This window comes from Bactrocera tryoni, chromosome 5 (assembly GCF_016617805.1).
Source record: "Bactrocera tryoni isolate S06 chromosome 5, CSIRO_BtryS06_freeze2, whole genome shotgun sequence".
NCBI classification, from domain to species: Eukaryota; Metazoa; Arthropoda; class Insecta; order Diptera; family Tephritidae; genus Bactrocera; species Bactrocera tryoni.
In genome coordinates, this window is record NC_052503.1 from 81,546,649 (window position 1) to 81,561,984 (window position 15,336).

Consider the following 15,336-nt stretch of genomic DNA (forward strand, 5'->3'; position numbering starts at 1 on the left):
CATAACACATTTAAACGGCGCCGCTTTTACAATTGAATAGAAAAAAGTACTTCTAACTGTGAGACTTTGATAAGCTTAGTTCATCTGAGAACTAACTACCTTGATACTGCGCGCCTTCAACCTGTTTCGATAATTTTTCATTTTGTCGCAGCCGCAACCATATTCACGAACACAACACACTTTGCTTACGTGTGGCCTCAGTAGGACAGCTTTAATTACACGCATAAGGAATTTCGCAAATTCATCATCTGTTATTAACTTAGACAAATACTTTCAAGTATTATACAATTGGCTTAATTGAATGAGGAAAACCCCTGTCAAATCAATTCATCTTTAACTTGTAAGATGCAAACATTTCCCGGCCTTGCAATTTATTAAAAAAATGTCTTTCAAAATATAGATAACAGCAAAATATTGAATTTTCAAAAGTGAGAGGAATACGGTGGATGTTTCAAACATTTAATTAAGTAACTAACTAAAAGGCAAATATGTAATATTGTATTCCACCCCAGTAATGGTTTACATATTATATGTATGTATGTATATATGACTAAAAACATTAATATATTTTGAATTTAAGAAGAAGGCATGAAAAGAGTTCTAAAAAATATTATGTAACATACAAGATGCTGATTTTAGCAATGTTGTAATATGAATAAATTAATGGTTTAACTAATTAGAGAGAAATTGTAACACTAAATGTCAAATCGAAAGGTTTTAGAGGAAGTCGTTATTTACAATTATATACATATATAAAAAAAACATTAAAATGTCTTCTACTCTGACATTGTATTAAGAAAAAATAAATAATGGGAAACTTTCTATCAAAAACAAACGCGTTAAAACTGAGAAAATAATAATTTTGATAGTAGAATAATTGTATCGTAAGTATGTATGGCGATCATTGCAGTCCTCTCACAAATTTCTAATGAATGAAAGGAGATATCGACGCATCATTAGCAAACGTAAATATTTTTTCTACGATCGGATAGACCGACAGTATACCGAAACAAATATCCGAATCGAATAATTCAATATTTATATAAAGGTACTGGATCAGTGTGATCGCCAGAAAATATCTATAGATTTTGTTCGCCATGATGCATTTTGCTTGCGTTTACATCGCGTTATGCGTTATGTGTATTTTACATCGTTTGCGATTTCTTTATGTATATAATATTTAACGCATGATTTTCGGTTGTGTCTTTAGAAAACTTTTCTTCGTACGTAATTTCGAATAGAAGATTAAATTTTCAAGTTCACTAAACAGATTCTATATGATTATTACAAGAGTATATTTATTCAGTTCGACTTCAATAATTTAAGCGTATTTAGTAAAATCACGATTAGTGTTGTGTTTCTTTAAATGGTCGCTCGTATGCTCTTCAGCTTCAGCACTTGAAGAAGTTCCAGTTTGATGTTGATCATTTTGTTGCTCAATTAACTGTAAATTTTGTTTTTCCATACTAAATACATTTTTATTACTAATATATCTATTTCTTACCTTTGTTCGCAGCCTTTTAATTATTCGCAAGCGTTCCAGCCAATTGGAAGCATATGGATTTTTCTTCTGCAGACTCTGGTATACTTGTGAAGCGAGCTGAAAAGAATTTGACAAAAAGAGACAAATAATAAGTGCATTAAATATTGGGTAGTCGGAAAAGTCTTTTTGTATTACTAATCAAACTAATACCTAATATTTATGCTAAAATGCACATTTGTATGTATCTACTTACGTTCGCGTGCAATGCGAGCTGTCGAGCCAATAATGGTGCACTGTGATCTGAAACAATTTTTGGTTCGGGATGGCACACGAATTTCGATATTTCCGGCCGCGCTTTTACATAAACGCGGTTACTATTCAATTCTAAAGGTTCTACAATAACGCAAGCATAGTTAAAGTGGCCCTGGAAGAAAGTATACAATACAGAATAAGAACTATAATTACTGTCGTTCATACATACCGATATTGTATTTAGATTATATTCTTCGCCACTCTCATTATAAACGATTTTAACGAAATCGTTACCGATGTGTTTTTTCTTTTCGTTGCAATTTGGATCTTTCTGCAAGTTAGTCGGCATTAAAGTGGCGACATGGAACGTTACCTAAGTAATACAAAAATGCAAATAGTTACACACAATTTAGTTAATTAATAGTTGCAGAGCTGTTAATTCACCTGCACAATGTCGTCTTTCCAGACGTATGTGAACTTTCCATCTGCGCCACCTCTGTCTAAGTTAACAAACAAGTTGTTCCGTTCTGCCTCCTTTAGGCTAACAAGTGTGCCGATATTACTTAGGAACTCCACGTACCTCATACTACCATGCGAATTACGTAGAATTTCGACCACATTGTTACATTGCCCTTGTCCAACATAGAGCACCCCTATCTTGTGTGTTTCAAAAGGTGGTGCTAAGTCAAGTACAGTTAGTACATTAGTTTCTTCTTGTGGAACTTTGATGGGTACATCTGTCACTTGCAATTGGCCTGTATGGTAAAGTTGCATGAACAAAAAACTCGGATTCATACAGAGTTTAGCGTTGACTGATGGTTTAGATGTATTGTTAAAACTTCGGAAGTTCGACGTAGCCGGACGAGAACGGCCGTTTACCTCACGGACCACAGAAATGGTTTTCGAACGCCCTCTCATCATGTCGCCATTACTATTATTTCCATAATCACTTGGCCCTCCTCCCAGGTATGATGAAGCACTTGTGAGATTAGCATTGCCTCCACCGCTGCTGCTTGATTTAGCAAGTCCCTGGTGGCTTGTTGGTGCGTTAGTAGTAAAAGTAGTCGTCTTTTGACCACTGTTGGGGGGCTGTTTGTCCAATCGTGGTGATTGCGGTGACGGTACTGCTACTGGAGAATGTGGCGGCTTCGTCACTACCTTTTCAACATCCACATTCAGTTTCAGCGACGAGCTAGATGTCGATTGTTGCACCGAGGTAGCTGGCATGCTGGCGCTAATGCTAACATCATCAGCTGAATGTTGTTTAGGTGGCAATGCAATAATCGCTGTACTATTTGTCAATAGATTTTGTGCCGCTGTTGCTACGGAGCCGGCCGAAAGAGATGAAAGAAGCTCATTTGCTGGCACTCCCGATGTTGCAACTGCTAGAGTATCGGCAGATTGCACCTGTGGTGGCGTGGAGCCGGCAATTTCTTCTGGGATCGCTTCGCAGCTGACTCTCATATCTTTTGTATATTGTACGCTTTTTTTCTTTTGTTGTTGCAGTTGGATTTGTTGCTGCTGTTGCTGACTATGAGCCTCCTCAAGACCTTGAAGGCTCGCAGAATATTTACTACCTTTTATTTTGGCTGATTCTGCAGACAGAGGCGCTGGCTTTGCTGCCAAAAAAGTCTGTCTCCAACTGGAACTCATCTCGGGGCTTGAATTTACACGACGCACAGGATTGCGCGCACGCGATAATTCATCTGCAAATTGCCTCGTATCATCATCGGCTTCTCCATCGCTTACGCTATCGGCTAGTGCCTCCTTTCCGCCAATACGTTTACTTGTTAATGGTTTGGGTATGTCGATAGCAGCGGTACTCAGAGAAGAACCCAAAGGGGGCACAATTGTTGACGATGAAATCTCCTCTTGACGTTGCAGAGCTCGAACCTTTGTGTTGGCACCCGCCGTTTTTTGTTCATCTGCAATTATTGGAGCGCTTACCACAGGCTGTACTAATCCATCGTTATCTGCACTTGTATTAGATGAAAAAGCATTAGAAATACCACCAACAACGGATTTTCCGGTTTCTGTTTGCAGTTCTGGCATTAAGGTCGAGTGAGTGAAGTCGGGTCCAAACACACCGCCATGAGATGTTGGTAAAAAGAGTGAAATTATGTTACTAAATGGCAAATCATGTCCAAAGCAATCGTTTGCTATAGGATTCTGTATGCGCGTTATCCACGAAATGTTGCCTGTCGGTCGACGTATCAATATTTCTGCCCATCCAGTACATGAACGTACACAAAGCTGCTGCTGCACTGACTGCAATTGTGTCGGAGAAGCACTTATACTCGTTGTTGAAAGTGAATGACCACCCAGTAGTGAAGTAGTACTGCCAACAGCGCCCGCAACTCCCTCTGAGGGTTCTGGATTTGAACCACGACGTGAAAGCGCCTCTAACGAAGCGGTCGAACTGTTTGATATTTGTCGCTGAGTTATGGCAATGTTTGAACTAATCGCGCCCGAAGCAGATGAAGAAGAGGAAGTGAGATCAGTGCTACCTGCGGACTCATTTCCACTACTATACTGTAGACTGGCTTTGGTATAGCGACGTTCTGCGGCCAATGGAATGACTGAAGACTGTGTATTGTTAGTTTCCGGCGATAATGGTGCTGTACTACTCGAATCACTTTTGCTTGCCACCAAGCTACTGCTACTGATTGGCTGTTTTCCTATATGAGAACAACGATCGCATAGGCCGTTTCGTATAGGTCCAGTAGGGCAGCCAGAAGTTGTAATTGTTACCAAGTTATGTCCAACTACCCATGTCTGCGACAAACCGTCTTTTAATAAATATTCCACTGCAGGCAAGCTGAAATCGTTTTAGGATAAAAAATTAACTAACTATTAGCCCTCGGAATAATATATCAATTAATGAGAACTTACCGCTTAGGTAAAGCCGAACATGGCGAAAAAGTATGACGGGCCAAGAAATCTATACAAGTCTCCGCTAATTCTGCATGAAAGCTCTTTAAATTGTCGTTGATTGGCGGTCGCATATCAGAACCGTTTCGTACATTTGTATTACGACTACCGCGTTCTGTCAAGCTTGTGCTGCGCTTGCGATTTGATGAATCTTCATTCAAACTATTTAAATCCTGGCGCTGTATGCTGTGCTTAAACTTGTCAATGTCATCGTATAACATGCTGGCGTTTGATTGAATCGACTGAAATTCATAATATTATAACATTTAATAAAAAATTAAAATTCACTTGTGTAGACATACCGATATTATGTAGGTGACAAAATTCTTGCGCATATCCAGCTTGCATTTTAGAAACCAGCCAGCAATAACATGGTGTGCCAGCGACACCGTATAGTGGTCATATCTATTCGGTTTAGTGTATGGCAAAGATATAGCAAATACATACATGTATTGACGTGGTATGAAGTTTGTAAAATATTGATTGGGCATTCGGCTCAAAACTAAAAACAGTAAGCCGAGAGCAAAAGAGTTAGTTCACAATTATTGTATTGCATAGTTAATACTGTTACACATTACTTGATAGAAACTCCAGCACAGGTATTGCAACCATAGCAGTATCCGACATTTTGCTCATTTGAAGCAATATATCGGCCAATGTGCGCGTCAATGTATCGGGCATTTCAAGAATCATCGTTGTTAACGTATTTATGCAGACATTAGCTGTGCCCGAGAATATGCCGGAGCAAAGCGCTAATATTAATGTATTAATTTGGTGTGATGATATACAATGATGATAAATCACCAATGAAGCGATTGCTGGCAGAAACAATGCATTCACCTCCTCACTAGTCGGTGCATAACTAAGGTGTAGAGCTTTGTTAACGTCCTGGAAAATGCGAAATAACGAAACAGCTAATGCTTCAATGTCATTTCCTTGGATAAGAGCTTTGTTACATAACACTTTTGGTAGCTCTTTGATAACTAATTGTAGAACTTCATAATCTAGAGGATGGTAAATGAAAGTTAGGTATAATATTTATTTCGTTAACAGTTGCAGTATACTTTAAGATAAAAACATATAAGCGTATCCAGTATGGACCCGGATTTTTTATCCGCCCAAGGACTGTCAACTCGACCGCTACAGCAACAACAATTACATAAAAACATGTATGTTTTAACTCACCACGCTCTAAATCTAGGCATTTGATAATAGTTTTGCAAGCCCTGCGTATCGAAATAGTTGTAAAATGGGAGCCTGCTATTAAATCGTGTGATGGTAATTGGTGTCGTGGATGTTGGTTTCCTTGTGGTGGTAAACTGGAATCGATACCCAAGTATGCGCTGAACTTTATGGCGTCTCCATTTTCAGGATCTGGATAGCCTATATGATAAGAAGCATTTGCACGTGCGCGCAGGAGCCACTTGAAAATCTACAGGAAATATTATAAGACCAACACTTACTCGTTTATGGCGAATCATATCCCAATTACCTTAAAACGAACAATGCGACCATTTTCGAATACTTTCGGACGTTCATAATGTTGCTCTAAATGACTTATCAGTATGTTAAAAATTTTAATGGCATGCGTTGAAGGCAAGCGATGTAATTTTACAGCAAATATTTCAATTAGCCCATGTACTGCCGTCACGACATCTAATATATCCGATTCACACTTAATAATAAAGTCGCCAGAGTTCGTATGCTGTTCAAATGGTCGGTTAACAAGCTTTTCCAATATATCCAGTAGCTCACCACAGCGTTTGGTATCGCAGTGTCGTGCAAACTCCACTAAAGCATTTGCTACAGACACACGAATTTGCAAATCTATCTCATTAGAAATTTGTGAAAAGTGTGGAATGACGACGCGTTCAAGTATTTCTTCTTCATAGCTATAACGGTTTAATTCCATAATGCGAACCAAGGATTGGATTGCTTTTAGGCGAACATTCGTATTGGGCATTTTATAAAAGCGGCAGATAAAGTCGTTGAGCACTTGTAACCATTGTGGTCGTGTAGCGGTTACCTTTGTCGACCGATACTCTATAAGTTTGAGTACAGATGCCTCACTGCGATCTTCTGACACGCGTTCGATCAAGTCATAGATCCGATTAATATTTGCAAGAATTGGTGTGGTGTCATCATATAAAAGTTGTTCAATGCAATCAATATTTTCATGAAAATTTATTTGCAAGTAGTGAAGCCTATCCCGGTTGATATTGACTTGCTCTAAAAAATCGTTGAGGACACAGTTTTATACAAGTTTTTATAAAAATGTACACACATATCTATGTAATAATTATACTAACCGTAATTTTCAATATTATCGAGAATTGCGTTCATTGTATCACAAATACAATCCCATATTATCTCTGATAGTTCCGATTTGTAGTAATTAATAACTCGTCTTACACTTAAAATTACTTCGAACGTCACGATTACTTGTTTACTTTCCAACGCCTCCAGAAGCAATAAACATTGATATATAATTTAACATAAATTAATTATATACATGTGTAGAGGGAGTGTGTAACATGAACTTACGTGGAGAAAACAGGTCAGAACCGTAGATGCATAAAACATTGGGGACACTTGAAAAACTACATTTGAACCAAAAATATTCATGTTCAGATGAAACACTGCACCCCGTAAGAGTTGTTGGTCTCCGTAAAGACTGCGGTCGTTAAGGATGTTGCACATCATTTTCATAGAGTGATATCCCAGTTGTGTGCCTAATAGGTTTTTCATTATCTAAATTAAAAGATTTGTTTTAATAGTAAAATATAAAGTGATTCACGCCAAAAACTCGCGAGTTTTTGTACACACACATATGACAATAAGAATCGAAAATATTCAGTGTAATTGGTATCAGATATCATTGAATTTGCCTGCCACGAAAAATCATGTGAAGAAATGAGATAATTGAACTATGTTACAAGTAAAAATTTGAAAAGTGGGGCGGCGATATTAAAGAGGATAGTAAAACAAAAACCGAAAACCGAAATATTGAACATTCTTATTCAGAGATAACTGCACGCCAGAATATTAACACCTGATGTATTCATTGATTTAAATAGACATACATATATTTGCGTGTGTATTGAAATGTGTGCCTTATGGGTAGGGTAATAAGTGATTGTGAAATTGAGCCCAACCAAAAACTTTGCATGATTGCATCGTTGTTTGACGCGCAGAACACAATTCAGAACGGAAGTAAATGGATGTTTGGAAGAAATGAGCTGATAAAATGAGTGTTTATTAAAAATTATCATTGCACATTCGGAATAAAAATAACAGTAGGCACAAAAGGTTGGCTCAGTGAAATATTTTCAACGACCACGAATCTGTACTTAATATCGTTATAAAAAATAAATACATAAGCCGTTAATTAAATATGGTAATGAAATGTAAGTGAACAATCACAACACTTGTTAGTTACTTATGTTCAAAGTTGCTAATATTTTTTTTTTAATAAAATTTATTTTATAGTGGTTCAAGCAGTCGCATGCCTTTTGGCAATGATAGACCAAATTTGTGGAGCAAATCTTGTTGGTACAAAGAGAATAAACGTGAGTTTTTGTTTTATTCACAAAGGGATCTTTTTTTATTTTCTAGGACCGAAAAGAATATAATGTTTGCAATTTGAAATCAGACTGGGATGTTGTTCAGAGTGAAGAAGACTGCCATAAATTCTACCTATGCCTTAATGGTAATGCAGAGGAATATAGCTGCGCCGATAATTATTATTTCGATCCAAAGGAAAAACGTTGTAAAATAGGGATTTTTTCAACTATGGAGGCAATAGATAAATGCACACCTCAAAGCATACGCCGCATCAATGACAACTGTCAAGCCTTTTCCCGTTGTGAGAATGGAGAATATGTCATACAAAATTGTACAAAGGAGCAATATTTTTCAACGAAATATGCCAGCTGTCAGCCAATAGCTACAAGCGCCGACCACAAATGTAGTTGCCTTCTACCTCCTTATGCCATCATCAGCAATCCAGATGATTGCGAAACATACTATATATGCAGTGATGGTAAAGCAGTACTGCAGCAATGCCCACGGGGACAATATTATAGCGAACAAATCAGTAGCTGTCTTCCAGATTTGAGTGGCATTTGTATAGCTTTGCCCAGCATGAGCTCCACTGAATTGGCGATGACTGAAATATGTAGCAGTTTTGGCAATAATATAGCAGACTTTCAGCCATATATAAAAGAATGTGATAAATTCTCTCTATGTATAAATGGCCGAATGTTTCCTAGACGTTGTCCAAAGGGATCATACTATGATAAAAACAAACGCTTCTGCCGTTGGGATGTAAATGAGATTTGTACTGAACAGCTGAATAAATTGCATGAAGCAATAAAATATACAGTTACAAATGTCAATCTAGATAATCAAAATCAAACCGTTGTTCCAAATGTGGTGAACAACATAGATAAAAGTATCAAAAAAGAAATAGAACAGATAAAAGATTTTGCTGTCGATCAACCGAATAAATCGGTGTATGATAAACTGTCATCAAAATTTATAAATTTTTGATTTCAATTTAAATTAAACATCTCTTAGTTCTTACTTAAATTTCAAATAAATTAAAAATGAAATCAATGTATACATTGACGCAGTTGAATAATATAACTTTATATTCAAGGTTTATAAGTTTTCTTTAGGGTTTTGTAAGAAGAATTCCAATTGGTGCATGACAAAATAAAAGAAAAAGAGCTTCATTCTAACTAATATAGTATAAAAAGTAAACAACGATTCAAAGGATATTATTTTAAATGTTAAGATAAAACTCACCTTCCATGACGCCTGACAATATGGTGAATAATTAACTGTACGACACAATGTAATAACACATTGTCTTAAAGGTTCGCTTGGAAATATCGTGTAGCACATAACCATTTCAAGAATAGTCAGACACTGAATGCCAATGTCATCTTCTTCAACTGTACAACTCAAATTACAGGCATTTCTTAAGAAAAATGGATATTATTATATATGTATACAGTTTATCAAAAAGACAAAGATACAATAAATACATACTGAATAATACCAACAACTATATCTTTATCCAACAATGAAGCATTGAACTTAATGATATTCCCTAAAATGCTCAAGAACTCTCGAAGTAAATGAGCCTCAGTTATAGCTGGTATCCATTGTAACATAAATTTGCCAATCTATGCAAAAGTATTTTTATTCGCTGTTACAAATAAAGTTTCATTACTTACCTCTTCTTCGAAATTTTGAATATCTTTCCCATTATCAGTTAAGGTATCTAGCAATTCTAACCGATGTTTTAGGTCTTCCCCAACTTCATGGTTTTGTATAACAAGAAAGAAATGCTGCCGCAACAAATTCAAGTTTTTATATTGACTGTGAATAAGTCTTTTATAGAAAGTTAAGGCTGTTTGGCGACATTCTGCTGGTTTATTTGGTATTATTAAGTCCTTGGTAAGATTCCATAGTTCCCTAATGGAAGCCTGTAGATAGCAACACGATTAACCCAATTAAAATTGAGATATTGTAATTATTTACCTCTTCTAATTTCATATTCTGCAGTTGCAGTTCCGACAACGTTTTACATCGCTGAGCAGTTGTCTGTTCAGGTCTTAATTCTCGTTCTACCTCGGGACGCAGGGAACGTTCGCAAGCACCACCTAAAGTTATTCCCATGTAATGAGTAAATGTATTATTCTGGTATGCAGAAGAGTGTAGATGATAAAATTATTACCAGCAATGCCTTTAGGATTCTTCATGAAGAACTTGAACTTCGACTTTGAAATCTCTCTATCCTTCGAATTCATCTTTATTTGATTTTCTAATCCCAACAATATAATATAATTCACTCCTTCAAAAATCTGATAAATTTTTGCGATAGAAATGTCAACTAAAAATTGAGTTTTAACATATGTGTGTATTGCCAAATACCGTATAAAAGAAAATAAATAATCAGCTGTGTTTTAAGTACAATGTTATAATTTTTTTTCATATAATCATTAATCCAACCACTTGATATTATTTATGTATGGTGCAGTAATATTTTCATTACTTTGGTAATAATTATTATTAAAAATATCATTAATTAATATGTAATTTATTACATTGAATTTCCTTTTACTCAGTGGCAACTTTATAATAAGTCTACACTTCGAGTACAACTCTGCGTAAAAACAGCACAAAACGATTTTGGGAAAGAAAATTAGCGTGAAATTTTTGTTTGCATAAAATATTTAAGATTGTTAGAAAGCCAATAAGCTAAGTTCGTTAAAAGAACGTTTGTGAGTTTATACAACTGTAGACCAAATATAAATAAGTCCCGAGACCGTTACTTTTTCCCTTTTCACCGCTTTATTTTGCGTTGCATTTAGAGCAAATCAACGGCTGTGTTATTGGTTTTTTTGCAATTGGCGAACATCAATTAGCGGAGTACCACATAGTAGCCATCGCAAAATAATCGAAGTAGGAAAGAAAAAATAATAAATTTAACGAAAAAAGAGCCAATCAGTTTCACAGGTACGTTGTAACATATTTTAAACTATGATGTATATTACCCTTTAATTTTGACACCACATTGGCCATTTTTTAATAAAAGCCGTAGTCCTTGTGCCACATTTTGGAGATGTTAAAATTTAAGTATCCAACAGCAAAATTTTTGGAGCACGTGATCTACATATATATTGTACAATCAATTTTTATATACATTTTTACGTTGGCTTCAAAAATAAAAGAGGTGAAATATTATTATGTACTCTCAACGGTATTTATATCCCTTGAACTTGAAATATTTTCATATAAATCGGACTTTCGACATGTGCATACTTATGTACTAATTTTGCAAAGTGCATTTAAATCCCCGCTTATATGAAATAAGAATTTTACCAATAAAATTATTTAATAAGCAGATAGGTTTAAAGGACTAAAAAACTGGCTCATACATATGTATTCATATCATGTTCATGCATGTGTTTGCGTATGTTACATTAGCTGCCATCTACCTACCTTTATTTCATGTTAAATTTTATTGTGATGTTTCTAAATTGTTCAAATATCAATGGCATTAGACGACCTTGCAAAAAATATGGCTTCATATATTTTATGTAATTATAGCAGTTTAAATCCTTGAAAAGATGAGCGCCGGAGAAGATTCCAGCTTACCACCCACACCACCAGAAGCCCCTGAAGCTCAAGATCAGGTATGGTTATTGTATTGAATATGTATATAAACTGTAAATTTCTGAGTCATTATAAAGTAAAAGTTAAAGTTAAAAAATAACTTATTCTCTATGTTAGGCCAATCCCCGAGAACTAGAGAAAATAGAAGAAGAAAAATTGAAGTCAAAGTATCCATCTGGTCTGCGTGGCCCTGGGGGTCATTCAGCTTTCCTTCAAAAGCGGTTACAGAAAGGTGTACGTATAATCGATATATTGTAGTCAAACAAAATAAAACAAATTGTCATGTTACAAATTTACAGCAAAAATTCTTCGACTCTGGTGATTACCAAATGGCAAAGCAGAAAGGCGGTGGAGTAAAGCAAGTGTTTGCCAATAAAGTGGCAACTGGTGAAGCAATACCTACTCCGGAAACGGTGCCTGCACGTAAAACTTCGATAATACAGCCTTGTACTAAGTTCCCAACGACGAGTTAAAAAAATTATTGACTAGTAGTGTTTATCCTTATAGGAAAAATATTACTCTATTTTGTCAAAACAACTATATTCTATTTTAAATTTTACTTATCCATATTACTCACCAGTTTTCTCAAACTATATCGTATGAATAGTATCTATTAACTGATTCCTAAATAACATATTTCAATTTAAAAATGTTTTTTGTTTAATCTTGATAAATATTATTCAAAATTTTTATTTTTGTAGGATATTTGGTGTAATACTTTCATAATTTGTGAACTGAAAAATATTTGAAACATTTAATCAATGAGGATTTTTAAGTTTTAATTTATAACGAATCATTTATGAAGCATTTTTTGTAATATAATTTATTGGCGTGTTTAAAATTACACCCAGTAACTTCATTTCGTTAGCTGTAAACTGAAAATCTGAAGAAACGTAATAAATAATTTTTGAAATAAAATATTGTTTTTGTGAACACATGGCAACACTGCAACGAAAGTTTCCTTGTCTGAACATATTCCTACTATGAAGTGAAATGCAATTTGGCAGCACTCTACGAATGATACACCATAAGAAAAAGATAAACGTCAATTTATCAGTTTTCCTTTGGTTACTTGAACAATTGCTTATATTATTTGTGTCTCGTATATTTTTTACTATCTACCGAATTAAATATATGAATCACTAGCCTGTATACAATTAATTTTAAATTGTTAATTTAAATAATTATTTTTAAAGTTTATCACTTAAACATGCAGGTAATTATTCAGAAAATCCTCTATATGACCACAGTCAATCCATATATGGTCATGAAACTGGTCTAAAAATAAAACATTCCAATTGATCAGCATGGGCCGATATTATTGGTGCATGACATTTCAAAAAATTTGAAGCTATTTTGTAAAACATTTTTCTCTATAAAGGACCCTAATGAGGATACCGAATGGAATGATGTGCTCCGTGCAAAAGGCATTCTTGAACCGAAGCAAAAAGAAGCTGAAATCACAGAGGAGCAAATCCAAGAGATGATGGACGATGCCATAAACAGGCGAACCGATTTAAGGAGTGGGGAAAATGGTTGTTCAAAGAAAATTGACGAAATGTCTTTGGATGAGTTAGATGAACTGGAAGATTCCGAAGACGAAGAGGTATTAGAACAATACCGCCAGCGACGGATAGCAGAAATGAGGGCATTTGCCGAGAAAGAAAAATTTGGAACAGTGCGGGAAATATCTGGACAAGATTATGTAAGCGAGGTGACAAAAGCGGGTGATGGCATTTGGGTAGTGATCCATCTTTATGCAAATGGTGTACCCCTTTGCTCTCTTATTCATCACCACATGCAACAGTTGGCTGCAAAATTTCCGCAAACGAAATTCTTACGTTCCATTGCAACCACTTGCATACCTAACTTTCCTGAAAAAAACTTACCGACAATTTTTATTTATAACGAAGGCCAATTAAAGAAACAATATATTGGACCACTGGAGTTGAGAGGCGAGAAACTTACGCTCGATGAATTAGAGTTTCTACTGGGAAAATCCGGTGCAATTTCTACAGAAATAAAAGAAGATCCAAGACCGCAAATTCGGGATAAAATGTTGTCCGATTTGGAAAGCCAAAATATTGATTTTTATTAATCAAATTTGTTTTTAAATTTTTTTATTAGACAAGAAATTTATGTAATTATTAGAAGATGCGCTAAAAAATATTTATTTCTTCAAATATATGTATGTATGTATGTTTTTTTCGTACGAAATCAAGATACATTTTTCCTTGAAGGTGCGTTTTTCATAGAACCTTTTGGTTTAATGCGAAAAACAGAGGTGTCGATAATATTATATGGGTGTTCAGGGGATGGGTGAATTTGGCGGTCACGTCGCGGTTCATAGTCCTCCAACAAATGTGGTGCTAGCAACATAAACAATTGCTTTAGGAAGAAAATAATTAATATCTGATTTAGAGTTTGTATTACAAATAACTGTTTGTATACCTCTGTCCACGATGGTAAGCCTATATTGGAGAAACAAAGCTCCCAAAATGGTAATCCTAAATGTGCAATGGCCATCCGTAAGTATTCGCTAAATGTATCGGAAAGAAATATCCATTTCATGGCATTTAACTCGAATAGGTAGAATTTTGGATTGTTCGAACAATTTGCCTCATAGAGCATACACACTTTGGCAACATCATTGACATTATTAATTTCAAATATTTTTGTCTTTGTTGATATATTGGGTAGTGGATTACCCCATCGATCTTTCCTTGTTAACAATATAGGAACGCTGACATTTGCCCCCACACCCCCACTTGTATCTGTTCCAACATCGTCAGCAACTCTCGTTTCGTGGCCTGCAAGAGTCTTTTCTGATGTAGTATTTGCACTCAAATTGATTAACGGTTCAATGTTGTCACGTGACAAAGTAATTTGGTGAAGACGTGGAATATGAATAAAACCTACACGGCGCAAATCCTTTGCTGATGAAGGATGAAATTATAAATTTATAATGAAACCAAAAAATAAATTCTTACGTGCATACTGATAGCTCCATTGTAAGAGAAATCCATCCGTGGACAAATAAAACTTTTTCATATCTTCGGGCAAATATATAGTATTCCTTTGTTCCCAATTAACAATCTGAGCCTTTTCACACGGTTTACGATGTTCACAGTTAACGTTACATACTCGCGGAAGCTTGGCTAATTTGAACATTAAATATGAAGAACAGAATTACATGTATGTATGTATGTTTGCGCATGAAAGATTGCTTCTTTAGACTTACCAAGTGTCCCCATTAAACCTAATGTTAGATGATCGTAAAAAATATCTTCAGGTGTGGGCTTCTTTGCCATTTTATGAAAAATACTTATATTTACATATGTATGTACATATGTATTTTTTCAAGGAAAAGTAAAAACTTAAATACATACATACATACAAAGGTATGTGAAAAAGTCAAGTTACCATATTAAACTTTTGTCACGATGGAAACGGAAAACTGAAATATTGATTTTGTATTCATA

The 15,336-nt window shown here is 35.3% G+C and overlaps 5 protein-coding genes across 7 annotated transcripts; 3 read left to right on the forward strand and 2 right to left on the reverse strand.

Moving 5' to 3' along the window:
• Nucleotides 1–1,276: 1,276 nt before the first annotated feature.
• On the reverse strand, nucleotides 1,277–10,555 carry LOC120776419 (tuberin). Its single transcript, XM_040107057.1, has 17 exons — nucleotides 10,413–10,555; nucleotides 10,217–10,338; nucleotides 9,910–10,161; nucleotides 9,722–9,858; nucleotides 9,476–9,650; nucleotides 7,211–7,417; nucleotides 6,976–7,126; nucleotides 6,159–6,895; nucleotides 5,852–6,098; nucleotides 5,245–5,670; nucleotides 4,969–5,168; nucleotides 4,628–4,908; nucleotides 2,180–4,553; nucleotides 1,965–2,108; nucleotides 1,737–1,907; nucleotides 1,505–1,600; nucleotides 1,277–1,444 (listed from the first exon to the last, which is right to left on the reverse strand). Exons 1-17 carry the CDS (start codon nucleotides 10,483–10,485, stop codon nucleotides 1,322–1,324), a joined length of 5,916 nt encoding a protein of 1,971 aa, XP_039962991.1. The 5' UTR covers nucleotides 10,486–10,555; the 3' UTR covers nucleotides 1,277–1,321.
• On the forward strand, nucleotides 7,482–9,485 carry LOC120776429 (peritrophin-48-like). Its single transcript, XM_040107082.1, has 3 exons — nucleotides 7,482–8,073; nucleotides 8,156–8,214; nucleotides 8,282–9,485. The coding sequence occupies exons 1-3, from the start codon at nucleotides 8,061–8,063 to the stop codon at nucleotides 9,215–9,217; spliced, it is 1,008 nt and encodes a 335-aa protein (XP_039963016.1). The 5' UTR covers nucleotides 7,482–8,060; the 3' UTR covers nucleotides 9,218–9,485.
• A 303-nt stretch (nucleotides 10,556–10,858) lies between the features above and the next one.
• Nucleotides 10,859–12,483, forward strand: LOC120776438 (cAMP-regulated phosphoprotein 19). Of its 2 annotated transcripts, none has more exons than XM_040107093.1 (4): nucleotides 10,859–11,194; nucleotides 11,792–11,874; nucleotides 11,972–12,088; nucleotides 12,154–12,483. In XM_040107093.1, the coding sequence occupies exons 2-4, from the start codon at nucleotides 11,809–11,811 to the stop codon at nucleotides 12,325–12,327; spliced, it is 357 nt and encodes a 118-aa protein (XP_039963027.1). In that variant the 5' UTR covers nucleotides 10,859–11,194; nucleotides 11,792–11,808; the 3' UTR covers nucleotides 12,328–12,483. The 2 variants fall into 2 exon arrangements, with proteins under 2 accessions (XP_039963027.1, XP_039963025.1); XM_040107091.1 differs by having other exon boundaries at nucleotides 10,861–11,194; nucleotides 11,789–11,874.
• A 435-nt stretch (nucleotides 12,484–12,918) lies between these two features.
• On the forward strand, nucleotides 12,919–14,008 carry LOC120776432 (viral IAP-associated factor homolog). The gene is made up of 2 exons (XM_040107086.1): nucleotides 12,919–13,070; nucleotides 13,236–14,008. Exons 1-2 carry the CDS (start codon nucleotides 13,065–13,067, stop codon nucleotides 13,950–13,952), a joined length of 723 nt encoding a protein of 240 aa, XP_039963020.1. The 5' UTR covers nucleotides 12,919–13,064; the 3' UTR covers nucleotides 13,953–14,008.
• Nucleotides 13,987–15,307, reverse strand: LOC120776431 (tubulin polyglutamylase complex subunit 2). Of its 2 annotated transcripts, XM_040107085.1 has the most exons (4): nucleotides 15,096–15,307; nucleotides 14,845–15,012; nucleotides 14,306–14,790; nucleotides 13,987–14,242 (listed from the first exon to the last, which is right to left on the reverse strand). In XM_040107085.1, the coding sequence occupies exons 1-4, from the start codon at nucleotides 15,163–15,165 to the stop codon at nucleotides 14,072–14,074; spliced, it is 894 nt and encodes a 297-aa protein (XP_039963019.1). In that variant the 5' UTR covers nucleotides 15,166–15,307; the 3' UTR covers nucleotides 13,987–14,071. The 2 variants fall into 2 exon arrangements, with proteins under 2 accessions (XP_039963019.1, XP_039963018.1); XM_040107084.1 differs by having other exon boundaries at nucleotides 13,987–14,790.
• Nucleotides 15,308–15,336: the final 29 nt, after the last annotated feature.